This window comes from Capra hircus, chromosome 12, assembly GCF_001704415.2.
Source record: "Capra hircus breed San Clemente chromosome 12, ASM170441v1, whole genome shotgun sequence".
Lineage (NCBI taxonomy): Eukaryota > Metazoa > Chordata > Mammalia > Artiodactyla > Bovidae > Capra > Capra hircus.
Window position 1 is genome coordinate 13,135,146 of NC_030819.1, and position 19,605 is coordinate 13,154,750.

Consider the following 19,605-nt stretch of genomic DNA (forward strand, 5'->3'; position numbering starts at 1 on the left):
TAGTAAGATGTGAGAGGAAAAAAAGAATATATAGTAAATTTTCTGGTAAAGAAATACCTTGTTTTATAAAAAGGAGGAGGAGTCTGAGAAGAGGGAGCAATATTTACAAACTACAAAGGGCTATTTTTTTAACTATATATATAGAAGTATCATAGAAAATGCCTCCAAAATATTTGAAGATGTTGACGTTTTAAGATGGTACTTTAGATACATCTGTATCTTCTCCAAGCGGAGGTCTAGAATAGCCAAACACATGGCCTTATCCAGTGAATTTATCAAGGTAGACAGGCTGTTCAGCCTTCAAGGTTTATATACCTTCTATTAATGACGCAGGGCTTCCCCGGTGGCTCAGTCAGTAAAGAATCTGCCGGCAGAGCAGGAGGCACGGGTTCAATCCCGGGTCGGGGAAGATCCCCTAGAGGAGGGCATGGCAACCCACCCCAGTATTCTTGCCTAGGAAATCCCATGAACAGAGGAGCCTGGTGGGCTACAGTCCATAGGGTTGCGAAGAGTCAGACACAACTGAGATAATGACAGAGCCAAGATTAGACTTTAATTAAACTAAATAACTGTTTCAGACTTCTTTCTCTTGTCAGCTAGGACAAACAAGCAATCAATTTAGTCTATATCAGGCATATATATATATAGAGAGAGAGAGATAAACATATGTATGTGTATCTATATATATACCTATATTATATTATTATACATTACATACTGATGAGCAGCCATAGTATTTGAAGACACTTCACTCTATCTCTGCATAATTCATAGTGAAAAACTAGTTAATATCTTTAACTATTTAAATGCCTTAAGAGAAGTAGGATGAAACCCTATAAATGTGAATTTATTAATGTGAGTTTATTGTTTTATGCAGAATTATGATGCTTTCTGTTTTACGGAACACAAAAACACCAGTGAAGTTCTGGTTTCTTAAAAATTATCTCTCACCAACATTTAAAGTAAGTACCTTAATTTTTTATATAGAGTGGTTAATATTTCAATAGTAAATTATTTATATCATTGCAACATTTATGTAACATTTCTCTTTTCAGAATGTGTCTTTTGAAATGTATATTTACTCAAATTATATAATCAATTAAAACTTGGTATTCAATATTTTTTATCTGGCTTAAAAATACTGTGCAGCTTTTATTAAAAGCAGTGATTAAAAGGACAACAGGACATGGTTTATTTTAAAGTAAGCTTAAAGTTAGGAGTAGTGGATTTTCATGATAAAAGTTGGCAATGAAAAATATGTGCAGCTTGTTAATTTTAAAAATTAGATTTTTGTAATAATTTTACAAAAAAGGCAAGAACAGTAGTATCCAGAACTTATGAAAACTGTACCACAGGAAATAGTTTGATAGAGCTGAGAAGAGTGAAGGCTCTGGTATAGCATGCAGTGTGTGGTTGCTGTGGTCCTGCGGGCACTACAGTTAGTGTCTGTGGCATTTTATACTTAGAACGTCTTTTCCCTTTACTTCAGTTCAGTTCAGTTCAGTCACTCAGTCGTGTCCGACTCTTTGCGACCCCATGAATCACAGCACGCCAGGCCTCCCTGTCCATCACCAACTCCCAGAGTTCACTCAGACTCACATCCATCGAGTCAGTGATGCCATCCAGCCATCTCATCCTCTGTCATCCCCTTCTCCTCCTGCCCCCAATCCCTCCCAGCATCAGAGTCTTTTCCAATGAGTCAGCTCCTCGCATGAGGTGGCCAAAGTACTGGAGTTTCAGCTTTCGCATCATTCCTTCCAAAGAAATCCCAGGGCAGATCTCCTTCAGAATGGACTGGTTGGATCTCCTTGCAGACCAAGGGACCCTCAAGAGTCTTCTCCAACACCCCAGTTCAAAAGCATCAGTTCTTCGGTGCTCAGCCTTCTTCACACTCCAACTCTCACATCCATACATGACTACTGGAAAAACCATAGCCTTGACTAGACGGACCTTAGTCAGCAAGGTAATGTCTCTGCTTTTGAATATGCTATCTAGGTTGGTCATAACTTTTCTTCCAAAGAGTAAGCGTCTTTTAATTTCATGGCTGCAGTCACCATCTGCAGTGATTTTGGAGCCCCCAAAATAAAGTCTGACACTGTTTCCACTCTTTCCTCATCTGTTTCCCACGGAGTGATGGGACCAGATGCCATGATCTTCGTTTTCTGAATGTTGAGCTTTAAGCCAACTTTTTCACTTTCCACTTTCACTTTCATGAAGAGGCTTTTTAGTTCTTCTTCACTTTCTGCCATAAGGGTGGTGTCATCTGCATATCTGAGGTTATTGATATTTCTCCCAGCATTCTTGATTCCAGCTTGTGTTTCTTCCAGCCCAGCGTTTCTCATGATATACTCTGCATATAAGCTAAATAAGCAGGGTGACAGTATACAGCCTTGGCATACTCCTTTTCCTATTTGGAACCAGTCTGTTGTTGCATGTCCAGTTCTAACTGTTGCTTCCTGGCCTGCATACAGATTTCTCAAGAGGCAGGTCAGGTGGTCTGGTATTCCCATCTCTTTCAGAATTTTCCACAGTTTATTGTGACCCACACAGTCAAAGGCTTTGGCATAGTCAATAAAGGAGAAATAGATGTTTTTCTGGAGCTTTCTTGCTTCTTCCATGATCCAGCGGATGTTGGCAATTTGATCTCTGGTTCCTCTGCCTTTTCTAAAACCAGCTTGAACATCAGGAAGTTCATGGTTCATGTACTGTTGAAGCCTGGCTTGGAGAATTATGAGCATTACTATACTAGCATGTGAGATGAGTGCAATTGTGTGGTAGTTTGAGCATTCTTTGGCATTGCCTTTCTTTGGGATTGGAATGAAAACTGACCTTTTCCAGTCCTGTGGCCACTGCTGAGTTTTCCAAATTTGCTTGCATATTGAGTGCAGCACTTTGGCAGCATCATCTTTCAGGATCTGAAATAGCTCAACTGGAATGCCATCACCTCCACCAGCTTTGTTCATAGTGATGCTTTCTACGGCCCACTTGACTTCACATTCCAGGATGTCTGGCTCTAAATGAGTGATCACACCATCGTGATTATCCGGGTCATGAAGATCTTTTTTGTACAGTTCTTCTTTATATTCTTGCCACCTCTTCTTAATATCTTCTGATTCTGTTAGGTCCTTACCATTTCTGTCCTTTATCGAGCCCATCTTTGCATGAAATGTTCCCTTGGTATCTCTAATTTTCTTAAAGAGATCTCTAGTCTTTCCCAATCTGTTGTTTTCCTCTATTTCTTTGCACTGATCGCTGAAGAAGGCTTTCTTATCTCTTCTTGCTATTCTTTGGAACTCTGCATTCAGATGCTCATATCTTTCCTTTTCTCCTTTGCTTTTCGCCTCTCTTCTTTTCACAGCTATTTGTAAGGCCTCCCCAGACAGCCATTTTGCTTTTTTACATGGGGATGGTCTTGATCCCTGTCTCCTGTACAATGTCACAAACCTCATTCCATAGTTCATCAGGCACTCTATCAGATCTAGGCCCTTAAATCTATTTCTCACTTCCACTGTATTATCATAAGGGATTTGATTTAGGTCATACCTGAATGGTCCAGTGGTTTTCCCTACTTTCTTCAATTTAAGTCTGAATTTGGTAATAAGGAGTTCATGATCTAAGCCACAGTCAGCTCCTGGTCTTATTTTTGTTGACTGTATAGAGCTTCTTCATCTTTGGCTGCAAAGAATATAATCAATCTGGTTTCGATGTTGACCATCTGGTGATGTCCATGTGTAGAGTCTTCTCTTGTGTTGTTGGAAGAGGGTGTTTGCTATGACCAGTGCATTTTCTTGGCAAAACTCTATTAGTCTTTGCCCTGCTTCATTCCACATTCCAAGGCCAAATTTGCCTGATACTCCAGATGTTTCTTGACTTCCTACTTTTGCATTCCAGTCCCCTATAATGAAAAGGACATCTTTTTTGCCCTGTTTCTTCCTATTAATCTGATTCCTGGCAAGGTCTGTTTCAACAGCAGTTAAAGGAGTTCTCTTTCTAGACACAAACCAGTGGTGAAAGCAGAAATAAAAACAGCCAACCATGCTTTTATTCCTTGGTATTGCCAGGTACATTTCTGAGTACTTTACCTGCATTATTCAGTTGCTCTGCATAAAGTGCTATTCCCGGAAAAACCAAGACTCAGAAGTTACACAGCTGACTTGCACAGTTTGGACATATCCAGGACCACCCCTAAGTTCAAGAACCCAGTAGGTCTCACAGAACTCAGAAAAGCAGTTACACTCAGAGTTACATAGTTCTTTACAGCAAAAAGATGCAGATTAAAATCAGCAAAGCAAAGAGAGGCGTAGGACAGAATCCAGGGGAGACCAGACCAAGCTTTCCTTTTCCTATCCCAATGGAGTTGTGTGCACAGAACTTGCATCTCCTAGTAGAACTGCGACAGCATACGTGGAGTGTTGCTAATTAAAGAAGCCCATTTAGACCTCGTATACAGGGTTTTTATTGGAGGTTGTGTTTTTAATCCTTGAAGTAAATAGTCATAAATCTCAGATACTTATATCAAGAATATAATTTATCAGTTTACAACTCATTTTGTGTGTGTGTGTGTTTTTTAACACTTTTCACATCTTCTGTCTCTCTGGTCAACCAGCATGTGGACATGTGCATGAAGTGTTTGATTCATAGGTGTTCCAAGATCCAGAGGCTTTCTTTTCTAACATTAGGTTTTTCAGGTCAGACATTATTAGTAAAACTAGAGGAACAGTTAATTAATTAGCCTGCTAATTAATTAATGTAGTGTACCAATTTTTAAAATGTCTTTCAAGGGCTTCCCTGGTGGCTCAGATAGTAAAAAAGTTACCTGAAACTCAGGAGACCCAGGTTCAATCCCTGGGTCAGAAAAATCCCCTGGAGAAGGGAATGGCTACCCTCTCCAGTATTCTTGCCTGGAGAATCCCATGGACAAAGAAGCCTGGCAGGCTACACATCCATGGGGCTTCAAAGAGTCAGGCACAACTGAGTGACTAACACTTTTTTTCACTTCTCATGTATACTTATATTTGTCAGCATCATCATATTTCTTATTAATAGATATAAGTTGTAGAAGACAACCATTTAAGACATTTTACCAATTCATTTGTAATGATTTGTAGTAAACTCTAACTTTTAAAATGTTAACATTTTTCTCTGAAACAAAAACTACTTTCTGTTCCTTAAACGTATTCTTTGATTTATATGTGTGTTTTAGGAAGTGATCCCACACATGGCTGAGGAGTATGGATTCCAATATGAACTGGTCCAGTATAGGTGGCCCCGGTGGCTTCATCAGCAGACAGAAAAACAGCGGATTATTTGGGGTTATAAGATTCTTTTCCTTGATGTCCTTTTCCCTCTTGCAGTGGACAAAATCATTTTTGTTGATGCTGACCAGGTAATAAGATTAACTATTGTTTTTAAGAGTACTTTAACTGTTTTACACTTCTAAGTATAGGACACACTTGATGTTGCTGCAGTTTATTGCTATCTTTGTTGCCATGCTATGTAAACATAAGACATAATTTTGATATATAAGCAAAGTATCTTTTCTAAAGATAATCTGCATTCCAGGGGAAAATCAAAAGTTTTGCCAAAAGTACCAGTTATTCCTTAAGACATGGCAATTTTTCCTCTGAGGTAGTTTGTTGTTGTTTTTTTTTTTGCACTTAAAAATAAAACAAATACTTATATAAATCATCACAATAAAAGTAGCTATATGAATTCCTGTGGATATGAGCTGAAATTTGTTTAAGGTGAACTGCTTCTTCTTGCTGGAAAAGTTAGCAATTACATACACTCACCTCTCTTTTTTCCCCCTTCAGCAACATTCCTTGGCAATTACCAATAACCAAATCCCATTATTCTGACACTTTAAAAAAGCCTAATTTGGCCAAAAAAAATTATGGTCCTCAGCTTTCAACAGAAATTTTTATGATTTTTACCCTTCCCTCCTTACTTGCCTTTGTAATCATTATGGTAAAAAAAAATAATGATAATAAGTACTTCTAAAATACACAGAATTTTTCTTAAAGCCTTTAAAAATACACAGAATTTCTAAAACAATAATATGTAAATATAAGTGTTATTTAAGTTAAATGCACAAGTCAGTATATTATTTAGTACTAAAGTATATTTTCAAATCCTATTTTATGATATACTTCTATATTATATCTATGTATTCTAAATTCTGTTATCTTTGTATTGTTTTCCAAATTGATAAATGTGAATAATGAAAAACTAAGAAAGTAGGCAAAAGTATAATGAAGTATTTTCAAACATACTAACATAAAATTGATTTCTCTTTCCCATTATATATGCAGTAATATTTTTCTAGCAGGCTAGAGTCTATTACAGAATCAAACATGCTAATATTACTTCATTGAAGCCATTGGGAATAATCAGAAGATTTTTCTTTATGATTCAAACTAACATTTGCCAATATATTTACAGTAATAGATATATACCATAAAAATTGTTTTGAATTATTAATCTATACCTTGAGAAATTAAGGAGTTGTGTACTTATATATTTAATTCCGTACTGAAATATGTTTCGTTCAGAATACCTTGATTAGAAACCAGAACCACAATGAGATATCACCTCACACATGTCAGAATGGCTATCATCAGAAAGCACAAATAACAGATATTGATGAGGATGTGGAGAAAAGGGAACCCTCCTACACTGTTGGTGGGAATGTAAATTGGTATAGCCACTGTGAAAAATAGTATGGAGGTTCCTCAAAAAACTTTCTATAGAACAACCATGTGACCCAGCAATCCCAGTCCTGGGTATATAGCTGAAAGAAACAAAAACACTAATTCAAAAAGACGTATATACCCCAGTGTTCATAGCAGCATTATTTAAAATTGCCAAGATATGAAAGCAGTCTAAGTATCCATCAACAGATGAATGAATACAGAATGTGATACATATTACTACTCAGCCATAAAAAAAGAATGGAATGTTGCCATTTGCAGCAACATGGATTGATTTGGAGGGCATTATGCTCAGTGATGGAGAGGGCAGTGGCACCCCGCTCCAGTACTCTTGCCTGAAAAATCCCATGGATGGAGGAGCCTGGTAGGCTGCAGTCCATGGGGTCGCTGAGGGTTGGACACGACTGAGCGACTTCACTTTCACTTTTCACTTTCATGCATTGGAGAAGGAAATGGCAACCCACTCCAGTGTTCTTGCCTGGAGAATCCCAGGGACGGGGGAGCCTGGTGGGCTGCCATCTGTGGGATCACACAGAGTCGGACACAATTGAAGTGACTTAGCAGCAGCAGCAGCATGCTCAGTGAAATAATTGCGACAGAGAAATACAGATATGGTCTGATATCACTTATATGTGGCATCTAAAAAGTGCAACAAACTAGTGAATAAAACAGAAAGCAGACTCATAGAGAACAAACTAGTGGTTACCAGTGGTGAGAGGGAAGAAAGGAAAGGCAAATATATGGGTAGGAGATTAAGAGGTACAAGCTATTAGGTATAAAATAAGCTACAAGAATATATTGTACAACATGAGGGATATAGCCAATATTTTATAATAACTATAAATGAAATATAACCTTTAATAAATGTGAGTCACTATCATATACCTGTGACTTATATACTATTATGTATCAACTGTACTTCAGTTTTAAAATATCTTGATTAAAAATGATGTAACAAACTATTCTTATTAATGAGTAAAATTACTAACATACAGACTAGGTATGTAAATTTTAGGTTTCTTTTAACCTGTGAGGACAAGGGGGAAAAATAGAAACTTGGTAAACTTGTGCTGGATGAAAGAACTGTGGGGAAAACTCAGTTCTCTGTCTTTTCTACAAGAAAATGATAACTTGAGAGTCACATTAAAAGGGCTTCTATTATTTTATAGTCTTCATCAGAGAAACTGTTCTGTTATTTAGATTGTGAGACATGACCTAAAAGAACTTCGAGATTTTGACCTGGGTGGAGCTCCTTATGGGTACACTCCCTTCTGTGATAGTCGCACAGATATGGATGGATATCGCTTCTGGAAAACAGGCTACTGGGCATCACATCTTCTAAGAAGGAAATACCATATCAGGTAAGAAAATTCATACTCTGTCTTTGAGTGAATAACTTTTTGAATCACAAGGATCAGTTTTCTTTGAAATTATAAAATAATAGCAACCAATTATATAGTGCTTATTACATGCCAGTCATTCTTATAAGATTTAACATCTATTAGCTCATAAAATCTCTATGACAGCCTTTTGATACTGTTATCATCCCTATTTTATAGATGTGAAAACTGAGACATACAGGATTTTTGTACCTTGTCCATGCTTACGCTGCTAGTCCAAAGCTGAGCCAGGAGTTAAACCCAAGTAACCTGACTCTACTGTCTGTTCCTAACTTTTGCAGAAGATTTAAACCTTGTTTATCACATAACAGAATGAAGATACTGTCTTCAGAGCTGATATTATGGAGACTTCCCTGGTAGTCCAGTGGTTCAGACTCCACACTCCCAATGCAGGGGGCCTATGTTCAATCTCTGTTATGGGAACTAGATCCCACATGCCACATCTGAGACCTAGCGCAGCCAAATAAAATTTTTTTTAATTTGAAAAAAAAGCTATTACTGTTTTGTAGGGCCATGAGTTTCAGGAGATCTTAGAAAAACTTGGCGGTGACCCTAAGTGGATGTGGATCCTAACAGCTTCAAATCAAACCTCAAATTCCTTGGAAATAGTATTAGACATGGGGAGAAAATTACGAAAGGATTCATTGTTGTTAGACCCAAGGATATCTAAAGTTGATACCATCACTGTAGATAGACACTAGAGGAAAGTAAATATACATAAACAACACTGGCTGTCAAGGAGTATACATTTCTTGCAGTGCCTTATACGTGGTGGATCTCAAGAAGTTCAGGAGAATTGCTGCAGGTGACAGGCTCCGGGGCCAGTACCAAACTCTCAGTCAAGATCCAAACAGTCTTTCAAACCTAGATCAGGTAAGTGAAATATTTATGGAATAATTTTCAGTACATAGACTGCTGTAACCCCCTGCTTATAAACATCAAAATCTTGTATTCTCAACCTTTCTTCTCTGTACACAATTCTGTACATATTTTTTCACTTTAAGCCCAGCATTGTCAGAACTAAAGTGTTTGATCTTGACTTTTCCATCCTTAAACTTCTTTCCACCGTGTGTCCTCACTATGTTACCTGTCTTTTTCTCACTTGCTTCCATCGTCATTTAAACGTGTCTGTCTCCCTCCCTCACTCTTCCCCTTTCTCTTCCTTTCTCTCTTTCTCTCTGATCTTTAAGATAAATTCCCTTCATCCTTTGCCCTCCCTGGATACTGCCTTACATTTTGTTTTTCCTCACAGACGAATACTTTTTTCCCAAGTCCTCTTATTTCCTCACTATGGTACCCTTAATTTCCTCAGAAGGAAATGGCCACACACTCCAGCATTCTTGCCTGGGAAATCCCATGGACAGAGGAGCCTGGCGGGCTACAGTCTATGGGGTCACAAAAGAGTCAGACATGACTTAGCAACTAAACAACAACAAAAAGACCCTGCAGTCCTTAGTTTCCACTTTTCCTTCTTTCCAGTGAATAACAAATATAAGTTCTTACTAGAACCATACATATTTGTTCATTCATTCAGCAAGTATCTGTTAAATACTTACAATGTGTCAGATACTCTCCTAAGCTCTGTGACATCAGAAAACAAAGCAGAGATCCTTAGCTCTTGGTGCTTTCATTCTAGTGGTAAAATAACCAAATAAATCAATGAACAGTATTTAAAGGTAATGCGTACTTCAGAGACAAAGTAAAACAGGAAAACATGATAGAGTTCAGAATGGTGAACAGGAGTTAGAGTTTGCTGTTGTAAATTGAGTAGCCGAGAATTATAGGAAGGTGACATTCCAATGGAGGCTTAAGAGCTGACTGTGCAGATACTGGTGAGAATTCCAAACAGAAAAACTATCGAAAGTGGGCCTTACATGTTTGAGGAATAGTATAGATGGAGAGAAAATAGTCTGATATAAGGGAAGAGAGGTAACAGAGGGTCTAGATAACACAGAAACTTGAGGCCCTTTGTTTAAAAGTCAAGCAAATGTAATATAGTTCAAAATACTAATGACTCATTCAAGACCACAGTGATTGAAGGACCGATTTTAAAAAAAAAAATCATTCTTTAAAGTTGAGAGAACTCGCCATATGTATGTGTGCAAATGCAAGGTAGTGTCTGCAATATTGCCAATTAGTAAAAAAAAAAAAAAAAAAAAATGATCTTGAGTCCGCAGTAAACACCAGTGACATTCCAGATTTAGATTATGAATACCACATTTTTATAATTCAGTCATTTCCCTGGTGTGTTAATCATAAGGAACCCTATCTGCCTGTGGATAACTGAAGAAAAGACCAGTTTTTCAAACAAAGCAGCAAGCATCTGAGGAACTCTCCCAGAAAAGCTTCACTATATTGGGGGAATAGTTGTCCTTTCTCTGACATATTTGACTCCTGTTCCTGCTAGTCCAGTAAAGCTTCTCTCTAAAGTCAGAGTAATATCTTCTTATCCAGTGAACACTTTTTGCTTATTTACCTTCTTTTGCAACACAGATGTTTTCCTTACCTTCTTGAAACTCCCTTGGCTTTCATAATACCAAATCTTCCTGCTGCTTCTCTGATGTCCATGATTTTCCCACTGCAATTTATTTTAGAGCTACTCTTTTTCTGCCTCTTATTTAAATGTTGCTGTCCTCTAAATTTCTGCTCGTGGCTCACTTTTCTTTCTGTTCCCACTCTATTAGCATTCCTACAAACACTCAGGGCTATAATTCACAGCTTTTCTATCAAGAATTCCCAAATCTTTGGCTCTTCTCTCTCCTCTGAATGCCTAACCTGTATGTTAAATCTATTGAAATAGACACAGTAATGCCCAGAACATTTCTGAAATTAAAAATCAAAATTCGAGCTACATTTCTCTTCCACTGTTCCCTACATCAGTAGATACTATTCAGCTGCCTGTTACAGGTTAGCTTATCCAGGAAACAAACTGACTCTAAATTAGCTTGCAGGAAGTTTATTAGGACGTGCTTTCAGGACCAATAGCTGTTAGAGAAAGAAAGGAAGCAGAACTGGGCAAATTCTACAAATTCAACAAAGGCCTCAGACAACCCGTACAGGGAGCTCTAAAGCTGATATGGCCTTTCTTGATTGTCACAGTTTGCTCAGGGGGGCTGGTTCTTTGTTCCTTCACCTAGATTCCTCGAACCTAGTGATATGACCCAGAGCCTCCCAGAGTTATGAGGATAATAAGCACAACTTCCCCAGGAAGCTCACTGGGAGAGATAAGCAGGGTCACTTCTACTTTGCTCCCTTAGACCCATGTCTTTGCCTTTCTGGGCCCCTCACCAATCAACCAAGCCATTCACCATTTCATATGAATTTATATATTTTTTAGCCTTAGGATACTTCTCTTCTATATACAAAGTAAATGATAAGTTACATCATCTGAAGTAGTTAAAATAGTTCTTAGAAAAGCAGTAGCACGAAGTACTATATTAAAAAGAAAAAGGGTCTCAAATAACCTCGAGCTTCTACCTAGAAACTAGGGGGGGGAAAGTAAATTTTAAACCAGAGTAAATAGAAAAGAGGGGATAATTAATGAGTGGAGTGGAATCAATGAAATGAAAAAATGGGAAAAATTATGTGTTTCAGTAGGTTTTCTTACGAACAAAAGCTGTTTTTTTGATAAAATCAGCAAAACTCAAACCGCTAGCCAGACTGATCATGAAAAAGATAAAAGACACAAATTACTAATGTAATATAGAAATGAGAGACATGATAGCACAATATCTATAGATACTTAAAGAATAATGAGAAACTATTATGAACAACTTCGATGAAATGGACAAATTACATAGAAGACAAACTATCAAAATGCACTCAGAATGAAATAGATAACCTGAAGAACACTGTATCTATTGAAGAAATTGAATTTAGCACAACTTTCCAGGCCCAGATAGCTTCTAATTTCTACCAAACTTACATGAAATTCTACCCAGTATTAAAGAAAGAAATAGTATCAGTTCTCCACACACTCTTCAGAAAATTGACATGCCATTACGTGTGCATGTTCTGTTGTTAGAAGGAAGTCACTGGGTCCAGCCACATCTAGGAGGAATACTTGCACAAGAGAATGAGTACTGTGAGGCAAGGATCACTGGGGGCCATGTCAGAAGCTTCCTGCCACAAACCCAGATATCTATCAAAACCAGATTGAATAAAAAAGATTTTACTCAATGATAAAAAGGTATATTTACTGAACGGTAAAAAGGGTGGAATTATTCATCATAGACATAACAACTTCGATGAATCTAAAAATCATGCTGATCTAATTAAACAAGCTAGGCCAAAAATATACATATTGTGTCATTCTGTTTATATAAAATTCTAGAAAATGTAAAGCAATCCACTTGTACAGAAAGCAGTTCATGTTTGCCCAAGAACTGGCTTAGGTGTATGTAGAAAGGACAGCCCAGAAGGATTGCAAAAAGGCGCAAGAAAACTTGAGGGTTATGTATATAGTCAATGAGCTTGATTGTGGTCTTAGTGTCACAGGAATATTTAATATGTGAAACTTATCAAATTGTACCCTTTAAATATGTACAGTGAGTGCAATGACATAAGGTTAGACATATAAATCAATGGTATAGAATTGAGAGTCCAGAAATAAATTGAGAGTCCTTGCACCTATGCTCACTAGGTTTCTGACAAGCATTCCAGGATAATTTAATGGAGAAACAATAGTTTTTTTCAACAAAGGTGCTAGAACAATAAGATGTCTACCTTCAAAGAATGAATTGGACCCTTTCCTAACACCATATACAAAAACTTAACTCAGAATGGATCAAATGCCTGAATGTGAGAGGATAGAGTGTAAAACTCTTACAAAGTATTAACATAAATCTTTGTAACTTTGGATTAGACAGTGGTTTCTTAGATATGAAACAAGTATAAGCAACTAAAGAAAAAACAGATAGGACTGCATCAAAATTAAAAACTTTGTTCGTGAAAGAACACAAAGTGAAAAAGACAACCCACAGAATGGGAGAAAATACTTGAAAATCATATATCTGATAAGGGACTAGTATCCAGAAGATATAAAGGATTCATCATTTAATAACAAAAAGACAACCAATTTTTTAAATACTCAAAGGATGTAAATAGATATTTTTCCACAGAAGGTGCCCAAGTGGCCAGTAAATGCATGAAAAGATGCTCAGCATCACTGGTCACTAGGTACTGCATTAAAACTACAAGATACCACATCATACTCACTGGAATGGCTATAATAAAAAGATGGTCCATAAAAGCATTGGCAAGGATATGGAGAAATTGGAACCATCATACACTGCTGATGAGAATGCAAAATAGTGTAGTGTATGTGTCTGTGTGTTTTGCCAGCCATGTTTAGTTGGATGGGGACAGGTCAGAGTTTGGATTTAACCAGAACTATTTTGCCAGACATATCCAACTAAATGAGAGAAGAGTAAGACAGTTGAGAATCTATTAAAGGGATTAAATATAATGATTAACCATGGAAATTAAGAAAGGAGAGTGAAGACATCAAGGATAAATGACAGTGAAACAGTGCTGCAATCAGGTCCCAAAGGGGATCGAAGGATATTGATATCTGAGTACTTGATGGAATAAGCTGAAAATCTAGAGGTAGTCAGAGAGTGGGAGTATGATGGGACAAAGTGGCTGAGATAAGATGACAGACCCAGTTATTTAAGGATTTAAAGAATGGATTTCCAGGAGAAGGCGGTTCAAAGAAGGAATAGTCAAACATTTTTTTTAATTGATAAGACTTTTTTAGAGAAGTGTTAGATTTACAGGGAAGAAAATGAGTAGAACGTACAAAGAATTCTCATATTTCTGGGCCCTGTTCTGTTCCATTGCTGTGTTTGTCTATTCTTTTATAAATCTCCATGTTTTAATTACTAGAGAATTTATATGAAGATTTCAAATTCAGTATTATCATCCTGTTTGTTATTCTTCAGCCCTGGGTTGGCTATTCTGGGCCTTCTAAGTAAACTTTAGAATCAGTTGATATCCACAAAATAACTTTATGGGACTTTGATTAGGATTGTGTTGAATTTATAAATTGAGTTGGAAAGAACTGATATCATACCAATATTGAGTCTTTCTATCTGTGAACATGAAATACCTCTCCATCTATCTAGATGTCCCTAAGTTTCTTTCATCAGAATTTTAGTTTTCCTTATGTAGAGGAACATTCTTTTAGATTTTTACCCAGATTTGTTTGGTGGGGTTTCGGGGTGGGGGGTGGATTGTGCTAATGTAAATGATGGTATGCTTTCAATTTTAAATTCCACTTGTTCATTGCTGGTATATAGCACTTGACTTTCTGTATATTAACCTTGTATCCTGAAAACTTGTTATAATTGCTTATTCATTGCAGGAGTTTGTTATTGATTCTTAGGATTTTCTGCATAAACAATCTTGTCATCGTCAAACAAAGACAGTTTTATTGCTTCCTTTCCAATCTGTATACTGGTTTATATATCCTTTGCCTATCATGTTGCATTGGCGAGGACTTTCAGTATTATGATTAATAGGAGTGCTGTGAGAAGAACCCTAAAATTATGAATCTTGGACCTTAGATGGGACATCCAATACACGTGCCCTCTGGGAGAGAAAGGAAACATGCCCTTTGCTCTGGAATGCAAACAGATACTCTCTGGGGACACATAGGGACGGGCTTTACAACCCTTGACATGTAAAAAAATACCTCTGCGAAAAGGGTCCCTTGATGTCTCCAGAGATCTGTCTTTAACTTACTAGGTTCCGTTCAGTTCAGTCGCTCAGTCATTTCTGACTCTTTGCGACCCCATGAATCGCAGCACGCCAGGCCTCCCTGTCCGTCACCATCTCCCGGAGTTCATTCAGACTCATGTCCGTTGAGTCCGTGATGCCATCCAGCCATCTCATCCTCTGTCGTCCCCTTCTCCTCCTGCCCCCAATCCCTCCCAACATCAAAGTCTTTTCCAATGAATCAGTTCTTCGCATGAAGTGGCCAGAGTACTGGAGCTTCAGCTTTAGCATCATTCCTTCCAAAGAAATCCCAGGGCTGATCTCCTTCAGAATGGACTGGTTGGATCTCCTTGCAGACCAAGGGACCCTCAAGAGTCTTCTCCAACACTACTGTTCAAAAGCATCAATTCTTCGATGTTCAGACTTCTTCACAGTCCAACTCTCACATCCATACATGACCACAGGAAAAACCATAGCCTTGACTAGACGGAGCTTTGTTGGCAAAGTAATGTCTCTGCTTTTGAATATACTATCTAGGTTGGTCATAACTTTTCTTCCAAAGAGTAAGCGTCTTTTAATTTCATGGCTGCAGTCACCATCTGCAGTGATTTGGGAGCCCCCAAAAATGAAATCTGACACTGTTTTCCACTGTTTCCCCATCTATTTCCCATCAAGTGATGGGACCAGATGCCATGATCTTCATTTTCTGAATGTTGAGCTTTAAGCCAACTTTTTCACTCTCCTCTTTCACTTTCATCAAGAGGCTTTTTAGCTCCTCTTCACTTTCTGCCATAAGGGTGGTGTCATCTGCATATCTGAGGTTATTGATATTTCTCCCAGCAATCTTGATTCAAGCTTATGTTTCTTCCAGCCCAGCGTTTCTCATGATATACTCTGCATATAAGCTAAATAAGCAGGGTGACAATATACAGCCTTGATGTACTCCTTTTCCTATTTGGAACCAGTCTGTTGTTCCATGTCCAGTTCTAACTGTTGCTTCCTGGCCTGCATACAGATTTCTCAAGAGGCAGGTCAGGTGGTCTGGTATTCCCATCTCTTTCAGAATTTTCCACAGTTTCTTGTGATTCACACAGTCAAAGGCTTTGGCATAGTCAATAGAGCAGATAGATGTTTTTTTGGAACTCTTTTGCTTTTTCTATGATCCAGCAGATGTTGGCAATTTGATCTCTGGTTCCTCTGCCTTATCTAAAACCAGCTTGAACATCAGGAAGTTCATGGTTCATGTACTGTTGAAGCCTGGCTTGGAGAATTTTGAGCATTACTTTACTAGCATGTGAGATGAGTGCAATTGTGTGGTAGCTTGAGCATTCTTTGGCATTGCCTTTCTTTGGGATTGGAATGAAAACTGACCTTTTCCAGTCCTGTGGCCACTGCTGAGTTTTTCAAATTTGCTGGCATATTGAGTGCAGCATTTTGGCAGCATCATCTTTCAGGATTGAAACAGCTCAACTGGAATTCCATCACCTCCACTAGCTTTGTTCATAGTGATGCTTTCTAAGGCCCACTTGACTTCACATTCCAAGATGTGTTGCTCTAGATTAGTGATCACATCATCGTGATTATCTGGGACATGAAGATCTTTTTTGTACAGTTCTTCCGTGTATTCTTGCCACCTCTTCTTAATATCTTCTGCTTCTGTTAGGTCTATACCATTTCTGTCCTTTATCAAGCCCATCTTTGCATGAAATGTTCCCTTGGTATCTCTAATTTTCTTAAAGAGATCTCTAGTCTTTCCCAATCTGTTGTTTTCCTCTATTTCTTTGCACTGATCGCTGAAGAAGGCTTTCTTATCTCTTCTTGCTGTTCTTTGGAACTCTGCATTCAGATGCTTATATCTTTCCTTTTCTCCTTTGCTTTTTGCCTCTCTTCTTTTCACAGCTATTTCTAAGGCCTCCCAGACAGCCATTTTGCTTTTTTGCATTTCTTTTCCATGGGGATGGTCTTGATCCCTGTCTCCTGTACAGTGTCACAAACCTCATTCCATAGTTCATCAGGCACTCTATCAGATCTAGGCCCTTAAATCTATTTCTCACTTCCACTGTATAATCAGAAAGGATTTGATTTAGGTCATACCTGAACGGTCTAGCAGTTTTCCCTACTTTCTTCAATATAAGTCTGTATTTGGTAATAAGGAGTTCATGATCTGAGCCACAGTCAGCTCCTGGTCTTATTTTTGTTGACTGTATAGAGCTTCTCCATCTTTGGCTGCAAAGAATATAATCAATCTGGTTTTGGTGTTGACCATCTGGTGATGTCCATGTGTAGAGTCTTCTCTTATATTGTTGGAAGAGGGTGTTTGCTATGACCAGTGCATTTTCCTGGCAAAACTCTATTAGTCTTTGCCCTGCTTCATTCCACTTTCCAAGGCCAAATTTGTCTGTTACTCTAGGTGTTTCTTGACTTCCTACTTTTGCATTCCAGTCCCCTATAATGAAAAGGACATCTTTTTTGGGTGTTAGTTCTAAAAGGTCTTGTAGGTCTTCATAAAACCGTTCAACCTCATCTTTCAGCGTTACTGATTGGGGCATAAACTTGGATAACTGTGATATGGAATGGTTTGCCTTGGAGACGAACAGAGATCATTCTGTCATTTTTGAGATTGCATCCAAGTACTGCATTTTGGACTCTTGTTGACTATGATGGCTACTCCATTTCTTCTGAGGGATTCCTGCCCACAGTAGTGGATATAATGGTCATCTGAGTTAAGTTCACCCATTCCAGTCCATTTTAGTTCGCTGATTCCTAGAATGTCGACGTTCACCCTTGCCATCTCTTGTTTGACCACTTCCAATTTGCCTTGATTCATGGACCTGACATTCCAGTTCCTATGCAATATTGCTCTTTACAGCATCGGATCTTGCTTCTATCACCAGTCACATCCACAACTGGGTATTGTGTTTGCTTTGGCTCCATCCCTTCATTCTTTCTGGAGTTATTTCTCCACTGATCTCCAGTAGCATATTGGGCACCTAATGACCTGGGGAGTTCTATCCTATCATTTTGCCTTTTCATACTGTTCATGGGGTTCTCAAGGCAAGAATACTGAAGTGGCTTGCCATTCCCTTCCCCAGTGGACCACATTCTGTCAGATCTCTCCACCATGACCCACCCATCTTGAGTTGCCCCGCAGGCATGGCTTGGTTTCATTGAGTTAGACAAGGCTGTGGTCCTAGTGTGATTAGATTGACTAGTTTTCTATGAGTATGGTTTCAGTGTGTCTGCCCTCTGATGCCCTCTTGCAACACCTACCATCTTACTAGGTTCATTTGCCATTTAAAGATCCTTTTACCCGGGTGCCAGCAGTCTTTGCTTAGAATGCTGTGAGTGTACAGAAGTTTCCTGATAGGGAACTGAAAAGCCACCTCAGAATCTGGAGAGTGTGGTGGTGACCACATAACCAGTAAGATACAGTGTAAGTGATTAATCCTGGTGTTTCAAGGCAGTTGGAGGTAGAAAGGGAATTGCAAAGGTGTGTTCTGGGCCCTCCTCTTCACCCCCAATGCAGGAGTAAAGTCCAGGGCAGGTGTGTGCTTCCTTCCAGTGCACAGGTTCATTCATGATATGAGACCATTGGGTAAGTATTTAAAGCTTAAAAATATGACCATATCTCAGATTTGGGTATGTTTTATAGAATCCATTTATAATCTAAATGACAGCTTCAACTTCTTCCACTCTGACTCTAATTGAAATTCCTCTGTGTTGAAATCATTCTTTTTCTAATAGGATCTTCCCAATAATATGATTTACCAAGTTGCCATCAAGTCTCTTCCCCAAGAATGGTTGTGGTGTGAAACCTGGTGTGATGATGAATCCAAGCAAAGAGCCAAAACAATTGATCTGGTGAGTGTTTGCATTTTCCTTTGTATAAGCAGATATGAAAATGTTCCAATAGAAGTATTTTCTGTTTTACAAATAGCATGGCACCTGTGGCTCAGTCTGTAATTTACTGTTTTATTTACCTACGTTGGCAGGTATAGGGCTGTATCGGGGGCTCCCAAGACCACCCCAGGTTTGATGATTCAATAAGAGGACTCTTAGGACTCAGAATATCTCATGGCTATGGAAATATTACAGTGAGAGAATACAAAGTGAAATCAGCAGAAGGAAAAGGCACATGGGGTGAAGTTCAGAGAAAACCAGATTCAAGCCTCTATGAGTCCTCTCCCTGTGAAGTTACCTCATTCCTTAAGCTCCAACAAGTACACCACCACATGTGAAATGTGGTCTATCAGGGAAGCTTACCAGAAATCCAGTGCCCAGAATTCTTATTGGGGCCTGGTCATGTAAACAACCCCTCAGCCTGGCACGTGCCAAAATTCCCCATATCTAGAAGAAAGGCAGGTGGTCAGCATAAATTACAAGTTTGCACAGTTTAAGCACAGTGAGCTGTTCTTATCAGGGAATGGTGGGAACACACCTGAAACCCAAGTTCCCAGAAGCCAGCCAAGGGCCAGCCTTGTAAGCACAGGCCTCTCAGAATCGCAATCTCTGTGTTAATAGCAGCCTGCTGTGTTAATTCTTTTCTGCACAAGGCCTTTTCAAAGAAAGGCCATCAACTGGCTGAAATGTCATAAACTAAACATAAGATGATGAGTTATCATCTTAATATATCATCAGTTTAGTTCTTATGCCAGTAATTTCCCCAAATAAAGACAGCCAGAATAATTCCAGCTACTTAAATTATCCTATATGTCTTTTTATTCATTATTTTTGAGAAATTTTTTTCTCAGGTTTTCATTGTAAGCAGTTTATGCTAC

At 38.4% G+C, this 19,605-nt stretch overlaps 1 protein-coding gene across 1 annotated transcript in view; it reads left to right on the forward strand.

Moving 5' to 3' along the window:
* The window catches only part of UGGT2 (UDP-glucose glycoprotein glucosyltransferase 2), a 146,307-nt gene that overhangs the window by 121,248 nt on the left and 5,454 nt on the right, over positions 1–19,605 (forward strand). Inside the window, exons 33-37 of the mRNA XM_018056434.1 lie at positions 878–962; positions 5,204–5,386; positions 7,911–8,071; positions 8,869–8,983; positions 18,572–18,688. Of these exons, the coding sequence (XP_017911923.1) occupies positions 878–962; positions 5,204–5,386; positions 7,911–8,071; positions 8,869–8,983; positions 18,572–18,688 (661 nt within the window). The remainder of the gene's footprint in view (positions 1–877; positions 963–5,203; positions 5,387–7,910; positions 8,072–8,868; positions 8,984–18,571; positions 18,689–19,605) is intronic.